At 38.2% G+C, this 21,412-nt stretch overlaps 1 protein-coding gene across 13 annotated transcripts in view; it reads left to right on the forward strand.

The window, feature by feature from the left end:
- NUMB (NUMB endocytic adaptor protein) overlaps positions 1-21,412 on the forward strand; it is a 97,861-nt gene that overhangs the window by 54,384 nt on the left and 22,065 nt on the right. For all 13 annotated transcript variants that reach the window (XM_074824259.1, XM_074824256.1, XM_074824264.1 and 10 more), the window contains exons 2-3: positions 7,072-7,215; positions 19,404-19,478. In XM_074824259.1, coding sequence (XP_074680360.1) covers positions 7,090-7,215; positions 19,404-19,478 — 201 coding nt within the window. In that variant the 5' untranslated portion in view covers positions 7,072-7,089. The remainder of the gene's footprint in view (positions 1-7,071; positions 7,216-19,403; positions 19,479-21,412) is intronic.

Below are 21,412 nucleotides of genomic sequence, written 5' to 3' on the forward strand. Positions count from 1 at the left end.
GTTTTGGCTAACCTTTACAGTAGGACTGGAGAGATAGGGCATTACATGTTTTTGTACTGTGTAAGTGGGAGAGGAGGGGAGACCGTTTGTTTAGCAGCAATGCTTAATAAGGATTTTTCAGAGAAGCAAAACTCCATTCTGGCAGCTTCCTAACAGACAGGGGCAGAGTATTTACCTTGGTGGCAATCAACTTGCTTTCCTAGCTTGCCTCTTTCCTATAAATGAAACATTCTTACCTTGTTGTCTTAAATTTAGATATTCAAACTGTGCATTAGAAAGGAAAATAGATCTAAATGGTTTGAACCACTTCTTTATATGTGTGCTTGTACTGCAGGTAAGCCAGACAAAACCAAATCTTTTCCCAAGAAAATGGCTCAAAACAAGCCTATTTCCTCTCTGATGTCCTAGTGTCCTGGTTATAGCCAAGATTTACAATAATGTTGAAGTGTCAACACTGAATTGAGTTTTAAAGGAAAAAGCAATGTGGAATACTCTTCTGAAATATGGAAGTGCAGGCTGTTTGTGTTTCCTGGTGCGGAACCTTGTGGATTTTGTAATAAAATTCAAATTTTGATAATGCTAAAAAGCTGTTAGACTTGAGTCTTTGGATGGATGTGGCCAGGTTGTACTTGCACAAGAACTCAAAGCCACAGAGTTTTCTGAGGATACAGATCTTCACAGCCATGCTGGGGAATGCTTCTGGAGTGTTTTTCTAAGTAGGCTAGGGAAACACATTTTTTTCAATGAGATTTAGATAATTTGCATGTCCTCTTAGGCCTGAAGTATCAGGTAACTTTGGCAGGAAAAACGTATCCTTATTGAGAAAGCTTTGATGTCAAGAAATGCGTGGTGTTTCTTAGGCGAAAAACACATTGGCGATGGATGAACTTGTTGCTCTGGGTTTCAGTCTGTTTGGCTTGGTCCAATTTTTGTTAGCAATATTAGATTCATTTCACTGGGAGAGAGCATGTAGGAGCTGATAGTTGTGCAGCTGTTCTTACCTCACCTGTGTGTGGCCAGCAGGCAGTAGAGGTATGAATGAGACTTTTTTTTAAAATGACTTAGTCTGATTGTAACATGTTAATTGAATTAGTTTTATGTGGAGGCTTGTAAATTTTAGAATGATCCCTATAATACACTGTTCTTAAACCTGGATTTCCCTGCTGTTTGAAATGCATACTTCTAGGAATTTTATTGATGTGTCAATTTGGTCTACTCCTGGTGGTTCAGGCTTGCAGGAGGACTCTTGTACTGTAAAGCAGGAGGAGGGGGGGGGGGGGGGGATGGGAGTGGGGGGTATGTGTGTGTATACTGAAAAAGTAGCTGAACCAAAGACTTAAAATCAGCTTTTATCCTTTTCCATTGCAAGCAAAAAAGATACCACATAATTGAATGCAGATTAAATAACCATTGTGAAGGCTAGAGTTCAGAAGAAAGATAAAAATGTTTGTGCTGTTTTTTTGTCTAGTGTTGAAACTTTAAGTGGTTGTTTAGTGTGAAATTTGTAGTACCCCAGCCTAAAATCTAACCACTTAAATTTGTGAAAGCACTTCAGGTACCAATACTGTCCTTCTGCCCCGCAGGTTCTTTAATTTGGATCACCCTGTAGCAGCAACTGGTACGCAAGAAACATTTATTCAAAATGTATGTATGTAAACTCCTGCAAGGCAAGCTAAGCTCCAAATTTGCATCACCTGGAGCTCCCACCTGATCTAACTTCAGTTAATGTGAAAGCTTACCCATCTCTCTCTGAAGGGTAAATTGCTGGCTTGTGCTCACTGAAGGGTAGAAGTGAACACATTCATACAGCAGAGCAGCTAACAAGACATGAATTAGCATGCTAGTTTATCTTGCAGTAATTTGTTCTGCAGCCATAACCTGATGATGCACAAAGCAATGAAGTCAAGAGTGCTTCAACCATCCACTTTTATCCAGTGTTGTTTCTGTCTTTGTGCTGCCTCTGAGTTGTCAGTGAACTGATATGGGTTAAAATGATACCATTTCAGGTGGTCAGAAAAATAACAGTGCCAAAGCTCTCCTTAAATTGGCTTTAGAGCTGTGTTTTCAAAGTATCCAAAATGTTTCAAGTTGCATAAAAATAAATGGCAACATAAATTTATAAAATCACTATGTGAATAACTTCTGTCTTTTGTAGATGCTTGTATGGTGCTTTGGGAACTGGTCTAATGTTTAGTCTCATTTAATCTCTTGGACTGCAAAAATGGTGGAGGTTTTCTTGTTTTGTGGGGTTTTTTGGTGGGTGATTTTTTTTTTTTGGTTTGGTTTGTATTTTCATTTTGCTTCCAACCAGCATGACCATTCAGATGTTGATCTGTCTGCAGTTAGTGGCCTGGTAGAAATAACCTTGAAATGTAACAACCCAAAGTGGCTCTGTTTCCTTTTTTCTCCAGATCTCGGTGCTTTCAGCCTTTGTCACCAGTTTCTCTGATATAATGCTATGTTTTGCAATTTAACTAGATTTTGACTTTCCCATCTTGACTTTTCACCATGTTTATCTTCAAATACTGTTTCTTGATTGTCCTCTCTCTGCACCCAAGCTGGATTTAGGGTTGTAAAAGTGAAAAGGAAATAGTGTCTTTGGTGGTTTGGTTTGTTCTTAGGGGTTTTTGAAATACTTTTAATTACAGGACAAAAATCATTTGCTAGATATAAAAAAATCAGGGATGGATAACTTTCAGCCTACATAATCCCAAAACGGGAGTATAAAACTTTTTACAGTATCGGTGATGCTGCCAATTTAGTAGAAAATACCCTGCTAGCTTGTTACAGCCTGGGTTGATGTCTCTTGTTGAGTCGGCATGTATGCTATGCTTGTATGGGAATGCGAAGTGCACTGCAAAGAATTCAAGCAGCAAATGCTTGCTCATTTTTCTCTAGAACTCCTGTGCAGGGATTTTGAGCTCCAGACAAAATTAGTAGAAATTTCAGCACTTAATTGTTCCAGCACTTGGGCCACAACAACCCCCATCAGCGCTACAGGCTTGGGGAGGAGTGGCTGGAGAGCTGCCAGTCAGAGAGGGACCTGGGGGGGTTGATTGACAGCCAGCTGAACATGAGCCAGCAGTGTGCCCAGGTGGCCAAGAAGGCCAATGGCATCCTGGCCTGTATCAGAAATAGCGTGGCCAGCAGGGACAGGGAAGTGATCTTGCCCTTGTACTCGGCACTGGTGAGGCCGCACCTCGATTACTGTGTTCAGTTTTGGGCCCCTCACTACAAAAAGGACATTGAATGACTCGAGCGTGTCCAGAGAAGGGCAACGAAGCTGGTGCAGGGTCTGGAGCACATGTCGTATGAGGAGCGGCTGAGGGAACTGGGGATGTTTAGTCTGGAGAAGAGGAGGCTGAGGGGAGACCTCATCGCCCTCTACAGCTACCTGAAAGGAGGTTGCAGAGAGCTGGGGATGAGCCTCTTTAACCAAGTAATAAGTGATAGGACAAGAGGTAATGTCCTCAAGTTTCGCCAGGGAAGGTTTAGACTGGATATTAGGAAGTGTTTCTTTACGGAACGGGTGGTTAGGCGTTGGAATGGGCTGCCCAGGGAGGTGGTGGGGTCCCAATCCCTGGAGGTATTTAAGAGTAGGGTTGACATAGTGCTTAGGGATATGATGTAGTTGGGAACTGTCAGTGTTAGGTCAATGGTTGGACTGGATGATCTTCAAGGTCTTTTCCAACCTAGATGATTCTGTGATTCTGTAGCAGTTCATGTGCTTCTCTCCTGAATCCTCAAATATGCAGCCTGTGTGAACTGTTTTACTTAATGCTTTCCCATCAGATGGCATTTCTAGTTATATTGGGCTGACAGGCACTTTACGAGCAAATTAGGTGTTTATAGGGCAAACTGTTTTGCAACCTACTTGAAATAGTCTGACATCTCAGAACATCCGAGTGTGGCATTTGGAGAAAGCACCCTGGTTGTCTGACCAGAAATTAATTTTGCTATTTGTCAGCATTTCTATTAAATAGAATAAGCTATTTTTAAACCATTTGTTGCCAACATGACCTCAAAATTAGAACATGTAGGAAAATGGGTTTGGTTTTCAGTGAGAAGGAAATACTTTTGGGCAAAATGCCACTTCAGTTTCTCATAGGAAGTGTAGTTGAGGAACTCTTATTCTCATCCTCCCCTGTGGATTGAGATTCCTGGTCAGAATAAATCTCCAATAAGGTAACCAGTTTCATGGGCAAAAACAATGATTCCTGGGAGGGGTCCAAGGAAATGCTCACATAAGTAAATGCTATGGTAAGGCAATTAGGCTGCCATTTCACAAGTGGTACAGTGGCTGTGTGCTGCTCTCTGTCCTTGTTTTGTTACTCACTGAAGCTTTTGAGATTCAGAGTTACCTTGAAAACTTTTCTGCAGGTTGTTTTTCACGTTTGTAGGTTTTGAAATTTCTACGAAGCACTTTTTAGTTGATCATACTCAGAATACTGGTAGATGAGCCTTATTGCATCTATTTGTATCAGTTTAAAGAGTCTGCTGCCCTTTTGGCAGAACGGAGTATCTATGCCTGTTTCTCAGTCACTGGAGTGCAAGGTTGGGCAGCTGGGCTTTAAGCTATGTGCTGAATGCGATGAGCTTTGCACCGAAGCAGCTGGAGCCGTGGTTTTGCTCATCGTGCTGTGGCACTGCCAGCCTTCAGCGAGGACAAGAATGGGTGTCTGTCCTTGTGAGCTGAGGTGCTGTGTGGTGATTTGCCGTAGTACGTGCCACCTGTTCCAGGTGATTGAATGCCCCCCCTCGAAATTCTGCTCACTTCAGACTGAGTGATGCGTAGACTTCTCTGTCTGCAGTTTGTAAAGCAAAATACATAACTAATACTGCCCTAATGCCTCTCTAAGCCTTAATGGAGAATAGAAGCCTTGCACCTCCTCTTAAGACTTCCAAAATTGCCTTTGCTCATTCAAAGATTTTTTTTTTTAAATGGCAGTAAGAAATGTGTATGTTTTTTATTTTACACACATTCTAATCTATAAATCCTACCAAGTAAATTCGAGAAAATATTTTATGTTGCTAGTTATGTCAGGCATTTTGCAGCTATGGAGGATTGAAGCTAACACTGCTGTATAACTAGATAATTGTGACTGAGAGTCCCTGAGCAACTTCCTATCCCTGCTTTTACACTGTTTGTTAGAGTTCATGGCTATTCTAGGTACATGCTCCTTCCAGGGACAGTCGTCTAGCCTTTGCCATACATCTCAACCCTTCGCTTCATTTGCAAGAGAGATTTGAATTGCTAGGAGTGCTCATCAAGCAGCTTTGAGTGCAGGTGTTTGCTGCAAAAGCAGAGTTTGGTCTGGCTTTCTGCTAATGTAAAAATACTTCAGGAATTATCCTTTATTCTGAAAGAATGCCCCGCAATGCTACAAGACCAGGCAGCATTGCATTCATCACTGAATTTGTGCATGTGAGTAGCATGATTATTTGCACTTCAGGTATTAACATCACCACATGTAAACTTCCCAGCTTTAGTGATATAGTGGTGTTTTCTTTGTCCGTGGGTATATCTTTAAATTATTACTTATTTTACAATATTGCTTTTAAATGGCTTAGGGAAAGACATAAGATTCTAGAGAAATGAGCCAATGCCATGCCCGTAAGATACAGTGAGAACTGACTTGCTTAATGACTTCGAGCTTGACGAGGAAAGTAACAGTTGCTGAAGGAGGATTTGGGGAGTCAGTGACATAACTCACACTTTAGCCATTCCAAATAACAAAAAGGTATGTCATGAGATATAAAACAATTTAATATTTTTAATTTTGCTGATCAGAATTAGTAGTGGTGGGCAGGGATTTTGTTATGCTTTTAATTTCTGACTTTTGTTAAGCTTTGAAAATGTTGCATTTGAATTTAAGCTTCTTAAATGTCAGATACCACAAACATGAATGTGTTGATTTTTCTCACCTATGTTGAATAGTTTTAACTGGAAGACACTAGTTCTTTTCAGAGTTTAAAATAGTGTTCAAACTGCGTTTAAAGCTGCTTTCATTCAAAGGCTACCTATTGACACCCATAAACATCTATATTCTGTAGTTTAGTTAATCTAATGGGAAATAAGTATATATAATCCAGTTAGATTTTGTTGCCTTGCATTCTGCATTTTTCCTATCCAAATGATATGTCATGGTTTTAAGATGGCGTCTTTTCCAGGATAGAAGAGCAATATCTCAAGAAGCCTTTCAGCATGTTTTCTATATTCCCTGTATTGATCCCATATGATTTTAGTTCTGTAGCTGAATATTGAGTCTTTTCATTAGTAGCACTTTCTCTAATAACTTCTTGGCTAGTTGTAGTTTGAATCTAGTAAAGGTGCACATGTCTAAAGTATAGGTTGGCTTGCATATATAGAAACTGATACGTAAGAGAATAGTGTATAAAAAAGCATCTAATTCTGGGCTTTGGAAGTGTAATTACAGAATGGTCTTCTCCCTTTGAAGAGATAAGACTATGTAATTGTTTAGAGATTTACCCAGGATGTGGTAGTCAATTAAGTGCATTTGTCATTTAAACATAAGAACTTTTACTGGTAGACTAAGCAAAGGCAGGGCTGTGCCCCTCAGTAAAAGCATGAACCTACCACTTTAACTTAAAGAACAGCACAAGCACCTGATTTTAGGATCAATCTTAGGGCTGTGAATCCTTGCCTTGCATGGGTGCCTTGGAAGCTTGTGCTGCTGGTGTCCTGCTTGGTTGCTGTAGGTAGGTGTTTAAATTCGGGGAGGCAGAATTTCATGTGCATCACTCTTCAGAGCTGCTCTGTCAGCTATTTTAGGTAACCTTATGCTCAGAGTAATAGTTATCCCTGGGTCTAATGCTTCAGTTCCTGTGGAAAGATACTAAGTAATGTGGATTTGTGTTTTCCACTTTGAAGTGAGTATCTATCTCTTTCTGGATCTATGCCCAAAATATCTTCCTTTCACAGGTACCCTCATTCATATTTGCAGAAGCTCAGATTTTTCACAGGGACGTTTGTCATGATAGTGGTTGACCCAAAGTGGCTAAACGTGTGTTTTGGTGCCTATTGGCAGTATTCTTTTTTTCTTCTTCTAGGACGTGAAAATCTGAGAAATGAACAAATTACGGCAAAGCTTTAGGAGAAAGAAAGATGTCTATGTCCCAGAGGCCAGTAGGCCTCATCAGTGGCAGACTGATGAAGAAGGCGTTCGTACTGGCAAGTGTAGCTTTCCTGTTAAGGTAAGAGTTTCTGCCTTTCTCTCGGACATCCATGAGGTACTCTTGCCATGAATTATTATTTGGGGTGTTTTGGCAAGCATAAGTCAGTGGCATGCTTCATTACACACTGACCTATTTTACAGTCAGCTCTCATTGCAAGGGATGTGGCGCTTTTTTTAAAGCCAGATGACTCATGTAACGAATGCCTTGGAAAATCGCTGTCTGAGATATCCTACATTATTATCTAGTTGAAATAAATCATGTAGCTAGGCAGAGGAGTAATATAAAATTTGTCTTCATTTTTCTGGAAGAGCAGAAATGATAGACCTCTTGGATTGCATGGAAAGATACTCAGTTCTCTGTTAAAAGTCTGCCTTGGTTAAAGTTGACTTGTAAGGTAAGCGTGGGTTGTGCTTGGAAAGGAATCCTTCCTCCCTTTTGAAAATTCAACACATTGCCAAGTAATACCTGGGTTTCCTTCCAGTGCTTGAGGTTATAAGCACTTGCTAATTTCTGAGTGTCTTCTGTGCTATAATTTTGTGTGTGTGCATATTACAGACTATTAATGCATGTCAAACTGAAATTACTTTTTGAATTCTGAGAACTCATTCTAGATTATCAGAGTATTATACGTAGGTATTTTCTTTTGTCACCGTTTCTACGTCCCCTTTTTTAAAGAAACAATATTTTAAAAATTTTAGAATAATATTAATACTTAAGAAATGCAATAATAAAAATAAATATGAAATTTAAGATGTCTTGTTGCATATGCTCCCCTTGTAATCAAAAGCTTTCTTCCTCAGGGCACACTAGTGCTAACTACAATAGCTTGTCAGCAGATGACAGTTACGGAAGGCTAACAGATTAAGTATCTGTGCACAAGGAAAACAGTCTATGGTTCTGGTACTGAAGAGCTTTTATTAGTTTTTGTCTGTATTGTGCTTAAAGTAATTCTGTCTGTTAGTTAAACAGGTGATGTTGCTAGGTGGAACTCTTGAAACTGGCTGTAATGTATTTTTGTAAAGCTGTGGGTATGTGCAGATATACAGTAAATCTGAGAACTTTCAGACTAGGTTCATGTCCTACTTTACCCTACTATAGTTGTTTATGTGTGCTTTTACATATATCTAAGTGTATATAACATTTCTAGTTTGTTATGGTTGCTTGCTTATTTGTCTTTGTTTTATGTTAGTTTTTTGCTAGAAGCAAAGAACTGTAATCCAGTATTAAACAGAGATGGTGTTTTGCCAGAGCTTTGAAAGTGAGTGGCTGCTCTGTGGAAGCTCGAACTTTGATTAAGATTTAACACTGTCTAGGAGAGAACACAGCTGTTATCTTGAGGATCATTATTTTTTGATAATTTACCCGTTATTCAGGTTGAAAAGCAAAATGTTGAATTTCTAGCCATTTAGTTTGAGTAAAACTTTTTCAGTCCTTTACTGAACACAAGGGGTGTGAACCACTTTGTGCTGTTTAAAGACTGACTTTTTTTTTTAACTCTCAGCCAGGACTTGCACTTATAATGACAAATGCTTCCTGTATTTAAATGAAGCATTCATCTATTCTAGGCACATGTATCCAAAGTCAAAAAAGGTTTTGGGCTATTCTGTGCTGAAGAGGCATTAGAAATGGATGAGTCTTTGCATCATCCTGTCATCACAATGGGACTTATTTACCCTTATTTGCCTACTTTATATTGGAACTCACTGAATTAATTTAATTTGTTCTTTGGAAAAAAATACTCTGAAGTAAACGCATCTTTGCATATGTTTCTTGGTTTGGTCAGAATGTTAGACAATATTTAAAGAATTTGCAGTTAGATGGAAACTTAAAATCAGAACAATCAGAGGCGTTTTAGCTTACCCGATTAGAATTTATCTTCCAAAATACTGTGCCTTGAGATAGGCAGTAGTGGAAATTTTTGTTAGGCTTGGGATGTAAAGTGGGTGTTAACTGGTGTTTAATAGATACAGACAGGAAGTATGCCATTGTGAGTGAATAAGATTAAACCAGATGTAGAGTCATCGTTTTAGTGGGTGGTACTATATTTTGCTTGCAAAAAGAATAGGACTTTGTGCTATTGAAGGAGAGTATCCTGTCACCCTGTTCTAGGGTATTATTTGGAAACTCATACATTCCAGGAAAAGTTTGCTGTCTCCTATGTCCTTAAATATCTGACGAGTGACTTCTCTTCCTGATGCTCCTCAATGGAGCAGAATAAACTGAGATATTTTGGGAAAAATGGTTAATGAGTAGGAATGCGTTCAAATCTGAAACGTGGTGAAAATATCTTCATTTTCTCAAAGTTCCTAAATAGGAGTTCCAGAGTGGTCTGTTGCCTGTAGTATAGCTGCTCAACCACAGTTTAATATGCTTCTGGGGCAGTTAGTCTGTCCTTATTCTTTATGGTTTGCCTTGCCCGCTCTCTAAAAACCATCAACTTTAGTTCTTTGTAGCTCAGAGCATAGCTGAGTGGCAAGACTAGAGTCTGGCTTTTGCAGGGGTGAGGAAGATTTTAGCTGGTGAAGACCTGAGAATTGTTAACAAATGTCTCTACAGCTGTCTTTAAGTTTTTCTGTATGAAAATGAAATCATGGAACTAATGTAGTAGCAGCCATGTTGAGGGCTTTGTTTCTTCTAATGCTTGCTATTTTATTTAGATGAGACTAACATTATTTTTTTGGAGAGAAGAGAAAAGTGCAAATGCAGAATAGGGAGCGTTTGCTCTCGATTTCTCTTGTCAAGGAGAAAGATCATGAAAGTTTGATGGGTGAAAGATATGTCACTCTCTTAAAGTAGTGTTAAGTTGGTTTGTTTTTTAACTTCTTGCCTTTGGGCATTTATATCTTGCCCAGAGTTGGGGTGTTTGTAGAGTGCTAGTACAGATTTATTCTTTTTTAGATATTACAGAACATGCGGAAGCACTTTGAAAGTCATGTTGCTAATAGGATTTCATCCTGCCTCCAGGCTTCATCTGTTAGTGTTGGACAGGGACTTTAGTAGCTTCTCATTCATTGTGCTTTGAGGATGCTGTACTGCAAACAGATTTAATGTTATTGAAAGGTTTTTGACGTTGGCACAGTTCTTGAAGCTCTTCCTGTGCTACATCCCCAGCTGATCCTTATTGTTACTTAAAGTCCATAAGTGTGCTGTTGAATTTTGAGCAAATCTGATTGATCTATGGATCATCTTCATTTTGGTAGGGAAGATGCTCTGTGGAAAGTATTGGCAAAATTCCTATTACATGATTGGTTTAAAATTCAGGGAATTGGAGTTGATGCACAGTTGTTTCTCTCCAGTGCTGTGCTCATAAACTTGAAGGTTGTGATAATCCTGGGCAATAACACTTTGTTTTGTTTAACAGTGTGTGTTTTTCCACTAGTTGGAGTGGCTGTGTTTGTATGTAACCAGCTACTTATATTTTCTCAGTCATCTTTGTGTGTAGGATGTATTTACAGATTGCTCTTTGCTGCATTGGAAATCTAACCACACTTGAGGTGGTAATCTGACACATTCAGAATAGGGTCTTGGAATGGCTACTGGCTTTCCTGTAGTGTTCTTCTGTGTATAAACAGCTTTGAATCCACGAAAGTTATGTTGAAGAGCCAGGATGCTAGAGCATATGACTGAATGGGTTTTTTGCACTCTACTGCATCAGCTGAGAGGCTGGTGCCTGTGTGTCAGCAAAGGTATGAAAAGAATGTTAAATTTGTGTTTAGGCAAGTGTGACTTGCACACTTTTGCTGTTCCATTGGGAAGGTAAAGGTATTGCTCTCCTAACTTCTGTGGTGTGGAGGCATGATACATTGCAGGTTTTATAGATGTACTCAGAGCTGCCCCGTTATCAAATGTGGCACTGTTAAAGCTGCTGGAAAATCTGTGCAGAAATATATTTTCAGGGGCGATTCCTCTTCCACTGTCCTAACAAACTAAGAAGTAACTACCATGTTTCAGTAGTGAATCTTCCCTCTGAGAGGAAAAACTGTGCCAGATATATGTAATATATAAGGGACTCAGATGGAGCATTGTATTCAGAAGTAGTTTATTCTAACATACATTACAGCTGTGTTTATCAGTGCTATATTTTTTACAATCTTTATACATCATAATTGCAAAAAATGAAATTAATTGTCATACACATTTTCAAACTTGCTTTCTTGCTCCAGACGCTACCTCACTGAGAACATGCAGCTGTTCTATGTTTTAATGACTAAAATATTTGACACTAGGGCTTCTTTTGTCTGAAATGCCTTTTCGAATGTCCCTCTGGGTAAGAAGTTTTTATTCATACAAATGCACTTTAGAGTAACTGGCCTGTGAAATTTATATCAGAAAAATTAGGTCATTTCCCTCTACTTAACAGAACTAAGCAAACCAAACATTTGTAAGTTTTTGGTGGTTCTGACCAACTGGACATGTTAAACAGAATATTAACAGCTGATTTCTACCTGTGGTTCTAGAAGACACAACAGTCACATATATCTTGGATTAATTCAATTAGTTTTATTCTGCCACTTTCATGTTTTTGGTGGTCAGTCTCTTGAGCTTAATGCATCTAAGGCTACTCTTGCCTGTAGCCTGCAAGTTTACTTGCATTTTTTTTTTATTCCATTTATTCCAACTGGAAGACTAAAGATATTAGTGAAAAAAGTCCATGTGGAAGAGTAACAAACCACATTTGCATTTTTGAATTTGAAGTCCAAGATTTGCTGCTGAATGCCTGGTATCATGTGAGTTAGCCTTTCCACTGAATCTTGATTTCTGTGTTAGTGTTGACAAATAAAAATTGTATGGATACAGTTGTACATTCACACATACGAGAATTGACTTTTCAGAGTAAATACTCTTCAACTGTTTCCTGTCTAGCCCTTGCTTTGGGAGATGTTTGGAGTACAGTGTAGTGCTCTGTATTCAAGCAGAGACAGAAAAAAAGGGAACAATGTCCACTGAGCCCTGTAGAATATCCTCACTGGGACCTGTGAGTGTTAGTTCTTATCCCTGGGGTCCCTGTGACCCAGCAGCATGTTATGCCATTAGGCCATACGTGGCCCTGCTGAAACTACTATCAGTAGGATGTAGGCCATTTCTGTCACTTTGCTGTGTGCTCTTGCACCACTTGTAGCTGTCCAGTTGTCCTCTTTAGTTTTGGAATTTATATATTGAGCTTTATTGCTTAATGTCAAATTTATAAATCTCATATTTAAAATAACTTCCTATTTTTAATCAGTTTATAAATACAGCTTGCATGCCATTCTGTCCCTCCAGATCAGAAAGACTGGTACTGAGCACAGGTAATGATGGCTTTTATTTTATGTCTTAAATGTACTTCTAGATTGAAATAATAGTAGCTGTGTTAGAGTTTACTAGCATGTTGATGCTAAGTGCCTTTAAGTTAGGCATGTGATATTTTTGACTGAAAACTTGAGATGCTTGAATAGTCTTTGGAAACTATGTTAAGTATTTTTAAGAAGTTAATGTGACAAATCTGCTGATTTCTGAAATGTTGCACAGCCCTACACGTTAAATGCTACAAATCCCTACCTCTTAAGGCATGAACTGGTGTAAGCAATGAACAATAACTATTTCTATTGAATGCTAACCCAGCAGCAAGCAAAGGTACATTTTTAAAATCCTGCAGCATTTAACATCACAGGAAGAAAGCTTGAAGACAGCTAATTTTAAATGAATGGTGATTATAAAAGAAGGTATGAGACTTGCCTCTAATATATTCCTGTGCATTTTTGTCATGATTAAAAGGAGTGTAATGCAATCCCTAATCTTTAAACTTCTCATGTTTGTGTCCAACCCTTAGTTTTGTTTGAATAGCCTTGCAAACAAGAAGTTTTAAATGAAGCTTCTTACTCAGTTTTAAAACCCTCCTGTCTTTGGCCAAGGTCAAATTCTTAAATTGTTTAGTAAACTTCAAATTGTTTTAAAGATGTCACTATTAATGTTTAGAGCCATAAAAATGATTTGGATGTCCTTGCAGAAATATTTTTTTTTTAAATGCAATTTAGGTGTTGGAAATCAAAAAGTTTTCATTGGGTTATACTTTTTAATTCTGGGTGTGTTGGTTTTTAAAATTAGGGGATTTCCAGTGTCATAAATGGGAACTGAATTTTTTGCAGGACTTGAAGAAAAGGTACAATGTGCACCTGCGCAGTGTGTTTATAAAACTTTGTGCCATCAACACTTGATTTTCTTATTTTTTTTTAAAGAAAATTTTGTATTTATTTACTCATGCTGAACTCCTGGAAAAGTAGGAATGACACATCAGAGCAAACAGTCGAAAATCTAAGTCTAACAGTACATATGTGAAGCTGTAATGGGGCTAGGGGAACAGTGGGTTTAAGCCTTACTAAGGGAAATTTAGGATAGGCATTAACAACAACAACTCAGCAAACCGACCTCCCTTTCTGACAGTGAGGTATGTGAGTTACAGTGTAGAAGGTCTACCCTATTGATCTCCAGTTACAGAAATGTCATAGTACTTCAAGGCTGGCTTCTCTGATGTAGATGTGGAAGTGGATCCTGCCTTCAGGCAAGTGCTGTCCTACATAACCTCCTGAGCTCCTTCTCTGCCTTGTTTTAGGGATTTGTGAGAATATGAAGAACATAGTATTTTTGTACCCTGTTGAGCTTTGCTACTTCAATAGTCCTAACTGGAAATGTGTGTTATTTCCTCACAGTGTTGTTTCCGTTCACACTGATAAATATGATATGAGAACCAATAAGTGAAATGCACAGCGTGGCTCTCAGGTGGGTGTGATGTAAAGAGACATGGAGAGCTACTGGTATAGATACTGTTTTTTTAGAGTTAGATTCTTTTGACGCACACTATTCAGAGACATTTAGAAGTCAGGGTGTTAAAGCTCCTGTTTGGGGGGATTTAACAGGTTGATGAGTCATTTTCATTTCTGGTGACTTAGGCAAGTGGAGAAAGTTGGACCCTAAGGACATGTGTAGCATTGTAACTAAACTGTAGATTTGACTAAGCAGAAATTAAGCTTTGTTTGTTGATGCTTAATCACGGAGTTTCTGTTGTCTGTACTTCTACAGCTCTGTCTCAGCAAACACCTGTTTCAAACTGAAAAAAGCAGGAGCATGGGTATGAGAGCAGTATTGAACATTGGAATGTAAAGCTTACAGAAGTTAGTGGAAAAGTAGCTCAGCTTTAGGATGTATCTAGGCTTTCTGGATTTAAGCTTATGTCTAGTTGCAAGACAGCATTTCACTGTGAGACTGTGGAGCTCAAGCTTTAATTCTTGAGCAATACCAATTCCAGAAGCATATCTGCACATGCATGCCAAGCAGTCAGTCCTACTGTTACATGTAATACCCCAGTTGTAGAGAGAATGGTACTTACACAGAGGAAGAAAGAGGAATGTCACTGCCTCTAGGAAAAATACTAAGGAAATCATGGTGTGTTTCTCTCTCTATGGCAGCTAGTTCCCTAGCATGGGACACCTTGGCCAAGACTTACAGTAAACTCATTTCCTGTGTCCATTTAGTTTCAAGTGTAACCTGAGGAACCTAATCTGTTATTGCAAATAAAACAGCGAATGTGAACATCTGCTGATACAGAGGGTACTTCAGTGATTTGTGTAGCGTCATCTGTTTGGAAGAGAGACTGTAATAGCATATTACCAGGTTTGAACAAAGAAACCTGGCTTGAGTGAGTTGTTCTGGTGAAAGATCTTTCTTTTTGCCAGCTACTATTGTTGAACTTTGAAATTTTGAAAACTGAGTCAGCCAAGTGTCTGTGAAAGAAATGAAAAGAAAGAAAGAAATGATCAGGGCAGTATTTCTTGTACTAGAACATGGATGGTAGATCTGTTTTGTTTCTGACCTGATACATCAGCACTTGATGTTTTCTTAGGACCAATTTCAACAGTGTATATTTGGGGAAGGAGAGTAAGACGGCTTCACCAAAACCACTTGATATGGTAACTTAAGTTGTTCATTTTTAGATGAAGTTGAAAAAAGTTTAAAATGTTGAAAAAATAAAGTTTCTCAAGCACTTTTCAAGTTCTCATGGCGTTTTGCTGTGTGCCAGTTTAACTTGTTTCTGTGTTGATTGCTTTCTGTTTGACTCGAGACTGATGCTGAAAACCATCAGTGAAAGTGAACATAAAGCCCAGAGGTGAAGAGGGAAAGTGGAGTTTTTTATTATTTGCTGTACCATCATCTCATCTTTTTTTTTTTTCTGAAAATGTTAATATAAGCAATACTTATATTTAAAAATGTTTGTGTTAAGGGGTTCTCCAGCAGCCCCTGAAAGTCGTATATTTGGATTAGAGTTTTTATTTTACGTTACTTTGTATGTGGACTCTGCCCACAAGGATTTTAGCTTTCTGTAAAAGCATTGGTGGTTAATTTCTGGTATAACGATTAGATCTCTTACAGAACATCTTATGGCTGAGAATTGCTGATGGCATGATTATCATTCATTGGTTGCTATGGAAATTAAGTAGGAATGCATTCAATATTAATACTGCATTCCTACTATGTGCACTTTCGTGATGGAAAAGTACTTGCCTTCTTCATGAATACTAGCTGCGGTGATCCTTGTTACAAGGAGTGCTTCTTTGCAAATATGTTTGGGGTACCCCTTCCTTACTGTTCTCCAGAGTCATCAGTCACCACGGTATGGCTTATGCACTTCACATCGATTTTGTGCACCCAGTAATTACATGTCCCAGTCCTTGAGTGTGTTTGTGATAATGTGGTGTGATGGATTTGTATGAGACTTTACTTATATAGACAAGATGCTGCCCAGGCACTTCACAGTATGTTCCTTCTCCTTTAGTTTGAAAGGAAAGTTCCTTTCAGAGATCCTAAAAGGTTGTGTATAGAAGTGTGGGATTTGTGTATCTGCTTTTTAAAGTGGTTTCTGTGCAATCTCTTTCCTGTGGTGGGGCAACAGAGTTTGGTGATGGTTTATTTTTAAGCCCTGAATTCTGGTGTTTAACTTCCACTTCTGTCTTAATCTAACTAGCAGCTGTATTTTCTTTATTAAATTTTGAAGTGTCATTCATAAAGTGCTGTTGCACTAATAAGTTGAGCTAATATTTCAAATTTAAGGTTAGGTTGTGATATAATTGCAATTTAACACTTCTGATTAAAATGTAGGGGTACTAGAAAAGGTCTCAGTCTGTAGCAGAACTGTTTGCCATGTTTCTTGAAGAAATACATATGTCTTTGATTACTGCCCATTAAAAATCAGATAACTATTGTAGCACTGGTTAAATACAGGAACAATGTATATCCAGAGCTCTCAGCCTAGTGGGGGAAAAAACTTTTAAGAAATAGGCCTGAAGACTTGGAAGAGGACCTGCTGCTTAAGGGACACTTGACTAAGACAAGAGGAGGACCACAGCATTCTGATTATACAGTTGAAAGTTAATTTTACAAGAAAGAAACTTAAAAATATATTGGTATCTATAAGGAATTAACATACTACCACCCAATCCCAGGGGAAAAAAAAAATGGGAAGAATTTTGAAACTGCCTGTAAAATGTACAAGGCCACTGATACTGGTAGCGATGAGCTTCTGGCTTCTGCAAAAATGGTGCAATGGGAAGAACAAGTTTTTTTGATGAAGGGCTTAAAGTGTAAAGTGTAAGTGCAAACAAAGCACCTTTTGTCCTCTATATCATAAAGAAGTATTGTGTGGCAGTGTAATTTCTTTTATAATTCCGAATTGATTGATGCTCAATGAGGTCTGTGGATTGTACCCTTTTGGTGTGGGTAGATGCACTTGATATGTGCAATAATGTCCCCATTCACTGGAGTGGAAGCAGTATTGAAAACTGCAGCTAAACTTGCTGTCTCTAGCAGCGGTGGCATGACTGATTGCTGAAAGTTGGAGCATGGGACTTGAATAGAGGTTTGGCAACACAGGGGAAAACGGTTGTCTGTTTTGAAGTGTGACATGAGGCAATATTTACCCGGCTCTATTTCTCCCTTTTCCAAGCAAAAGGCAGGTTGCCAAGTACAGGGACTTGGATCTTCCGTTGGAAACATTTTGCCTACGCTGGGGTAAATGAGATGTGCAGATAGCTCAGGAAATCCAAAAGTTGTCCTCTCTTTGTATGATAGTTAATGCAAACTGGATGGCTCATCTCATGCATATATTTTTTTTTTCCCTGTCCTCTATAAACCTCAGCGTTGTTCCTGTCTATATCACTCCCTTTTTAAAAGAGAAGTTGACAAACTTTCTTAAGTTACTAAACCCAAAACTTTTCCATGACAAATATGTACAACCACGGAATTTCTGCCTCTCTGGAACTTCCAGAAGAATCATGGCAGAACTGAAGATCCATCTGTGATAGCTGTTGATATAAATATGTACTTCCAGACACATAGGAAATGCATCTTTAGTTGTTACTATTGGTCTATTTTTAGGATTAAAATTTTCTAGTTAGTGTGTGTTCTGGAGAAATGAAGATCTTGTGCAAGTGTTAAGCAAGCTCAGCTGAGGGAGTACAGTTGCTGTTTTGGCAGCTCCAGCATTCAATTATAAGGCTTCAGCCTCACAGAACTTGTTTTGAAAAAGCTCTAAGTGTCAGATCTCTTTTATTTACCTTGTAGTTTCTATGCAACTTATTTTTTAAGCTGTTCTCCAGCTGTGAGGGCTGGTTTAAATGAAATTCTTGCAGAATTGTTCCATCCAGATTTATTCCATTTTAAAAATGCCACATAGTGAGATTTAATGTTAAAGCCCTCTGTCACTTAAGATCTTTTAAATCTTTCAGCAGTTTAATGATATGAAGGGTGATGTGTAGAGTTTCCTCTTTTGGAGCATCTTGCCTTGCATGAAAAAAACCTCAACTTTCAGATTTCTGTTAAATCTTTAAAACAGTCTGAGTTTGTCCATTTAGTTGAATCTATTATGTTATTCTGAGAGAGTGCTTCAATATGGTGCTAAAGAGTGAAATCTTCTTTGTCCATCTAGTTAAGTATGGTATCCTAATTAATGAAACAAAACCTGGGAGATTTCAGGGAACTCATGACAGAATATTCTGTGATGGAGTGGGACTTCTCCATAGATTATTAAACCTAGGTTTACCACTGTATTAAGTGACATGAGTATTGATTCTGATATTTTAAAACCATTTCTGCACTCTCTAAGCTAGTCTAGAATATAAATGCTGAATTGCTGAATTCTTACAATGCCATGTAAATTGGGGTAAGTTTCTTTGACCTATTTCTCTTACTATGAAACTTCAAAAAGCTTTTATTTAATAGTTTCTATGGTTTTCTTCAAGAGTTGAGTACTTTGAATAAGGATATGAATGTTTCTGAGAGAACATTTCCTTCCCCTATCGAAAAGAACTACAATTGGAAAAGGTAGGGAGAAATTGGAAAATTTGGAACTTTTTTTTCCCACCTCAGAATGCAAAATGAAACCATCCACAGTACCCTGAGCACTACACTCCGATGCGTTTCTTGAAATTGCTTTTTCTATAGGCTATTATTATTATGGGTTATTAATTTAAAAGCTTTGAAACTTGCAGTTTCTATTCACTGTTGTTTTGCTGGGCTTTTTTTAAGTAGTGCTTGATTAGATGAATGTACAGAAAATGGATATTTTTAAAAACTTTGTGAGAATGATGAATGTTTCAGTGTCCACATAAGAGCCTGGTATTGTAATGAAGATAAACAATTTTGGTTTGCAATTATTAAAAAAGGGGAGGAAAAAAAGAAGGATGTTTTCAGTTTGCAACACTGAAGTTTCTTGTATTTGGACATGAACATTCAAATATATTTTATTATCTTACTATGTAGTATAATTCAGTTTTCAATACTAAATATATTTATCATTATTCAAAAATAATTTATTTACAGTAACCTCTATATAGACTTAAGGTTTTCATGCTGTGCTAGTAAAAAAAGTAATTAAAACTCATGCTGAATAAACAGGAAACCACAGTTCTACTTTTCAATTTATTTTTTTCCCCTGATTAAGGAAAATCTGTCTTTCCCTCAAAATTTCTACATGTATTTTGCTTTTTTACTGATGCTGGTGCCCTGTATAAATACAAGTCAAACCTCCAAATACAGGTCTCCAAAGAAGGCTAGCAAAGTGCTATTAATGTCTGTCAATTCAGCTGTACTGAGATGAATTCGGAGTTTGGATTTTTAAACCCAGGGAGTTTAAGGAGCTACTATTAAGCTTTTTTTTCTCTCTACTCTCTCTCCTGCAGTACCTGGGACATGTTGAAGTGGATGAATCCAGAGGAATGCATATCTGTGAAGATGCTGTGAAGAGACTGAAATCTGTATGTATATTTGTTTCATGAAAAAGTTGGCTTTGGGGCTGTGAGCGTTACTGGTAAAGGTCCATTCAGCAGCAGTGCCCCAGCTAAAGAGTGAACTTTTGACCCATGTTAGGAGAACAGTTGGCCGGTTTGAGAGCACTGCTGCAGTTAGGGGGACGTGCTAATCTGATGATGAGAGGGAGAGAGTTACAACTGTTCTTTCTGCTTGCAGAAACTATTTGTAAAACAAATGTGTAAAAATCCTCTGTGACCTTTCAGACTAAGTTGGTACCCACATGGGACTTCAACCATTGTTTTTTAACAGTTCTTTCTCCCTCTCTCTCTCTTCCTCTCCTGCTCTCTCTCCCTCTGTTGCCTGCCACTTTGATAGCGACTTAATTCACCGTTATTATACAAAATCTTACTCGATTTAGGCTGCTTTTTTCTAATGCACTGCAACATTGTAGTCATGCATGAAATAATCTGGCTTGCATCTGCTCTAAGTGGCCTGAAGGCTGCCTAATTCTGATGTGTCATGAAGTGGGCTGCTCTTAGTTTGGCTTCTGTGAACGTTTGCTCCTGTAAATGGCACTCGTTCAAAGCTCTTTGTATGTCTCTGGCTCATTTGAATAGGTCTTGTCATCTCTTTCCTGTGGTAGTAATATCACAAAATCCTGTGGAATTAGCAAACTCCAGAAAGGCAGTGATCAGTCTATCGAGGAACAGAGGCTAAAACAGCATTGAAGAGTATAGAAGGAGAAAGGACATTAAAATTTGAAGTTTGAAAGGGGATAGAGAACTGCAATCCTTTTCATCACTTCTCTTATGTTGTTAGCTATATACATTCTTCAGTAATGCCTTTAGTGGAAGAAAGTCTTTGCAGCTCAACAAAATTACTGAAGGTACATCAAACACTTCTACTGCACCTTTGTTAACTTGAGATATCTGCTACTGGACATCACTTTGTATCATCACCAAATGTGAAAGCTCAAATGGCTTCCAACTAAACCTGTTCTCCCTTCTTTCTAACACACAACAGAGGATTATAGGTTATCTTTTCTTCCTTCTGTTGTGCTGTAAAGTTTTCTGAATTGGTTTAGTGCTCTGATTAAAATCAAGTCTTTTCATTCTTCTCTTTCTCAGCTAATGTATAGCAACCTGTTAAAGCCGCATCCCATCTGTTCCCATTCAGTCCAACAGTGGTTGGTGATTGATTTTTATTAAAAAGGACCACACAAAATATAACCGAGTTTCTTTATTCTATGGATTTAGTTTATGTAGCTAAAAGTGCAAGGACTGACCACATAATGAGCTTCATCCGTTTTTGCCCCTTTCTGGTTTTTGTTCTATCAGAATACTTTCTGTTAGCACACCCAGTAACACTGCAGTATCTACTTTATGCAACTTCTCTCTTTCTTTTCCCTGGGGAGCTATGGTGTGAAGGATTTTTTTATAAACTTTTAAGCTCGCAGGCCAGTTAAGTGTAGTTACGATTATAAATAATGAGACACAGTAAAAGCATAGTGCCCAGTTTCTTCTGGAATCCAGATAATTCCAGGATTGTGATTCTTGATCACCTGAATTATTGATTCAGATGTCAGACTTGGATATCCATCTTTTACAGTGCGTTCTCTGGAAGTAAACAATTTCATTTCCCTATTCTGTGCTATGTCATTATTCCGAATTGTGGATGGCATCAATTTACCCATTCTCATATATTCAACGTTTTTCTTCAGATAATTTTGATTTCTTCTATTGTTTGAAGTTTTTGATGTCTATATATAAACTGGACACAAGTGCACATCTCTTATGATTGCACTTTGCATTGTCTCCTTTGTCAGTGTTGCAAGTTGAGAAGCAGAGGTGAAATTCTCCTTGGGCCCCAAGAGGAAGATTCAGATTACTGAAACTACTTTGTGCGCTTTAGTTGCTAGACTCTATCAGATCCAAGGTTC

The sequence above is a fragment of the Strix aluco genome, chromosome 4 (genome assembly GCF_031877795.1).
Source record: "Strix aluco isolate bStrAlu1 chromosome 4, bStrAlu1.hap1, whole genome shotgun sequence".
NCBI classification, from domain to species: domain Eukaryota; kingdom Metazoa; phylum Chordata; class Aves; order Strigiformes; family Strigidae; genus Strix; species Strix aluco.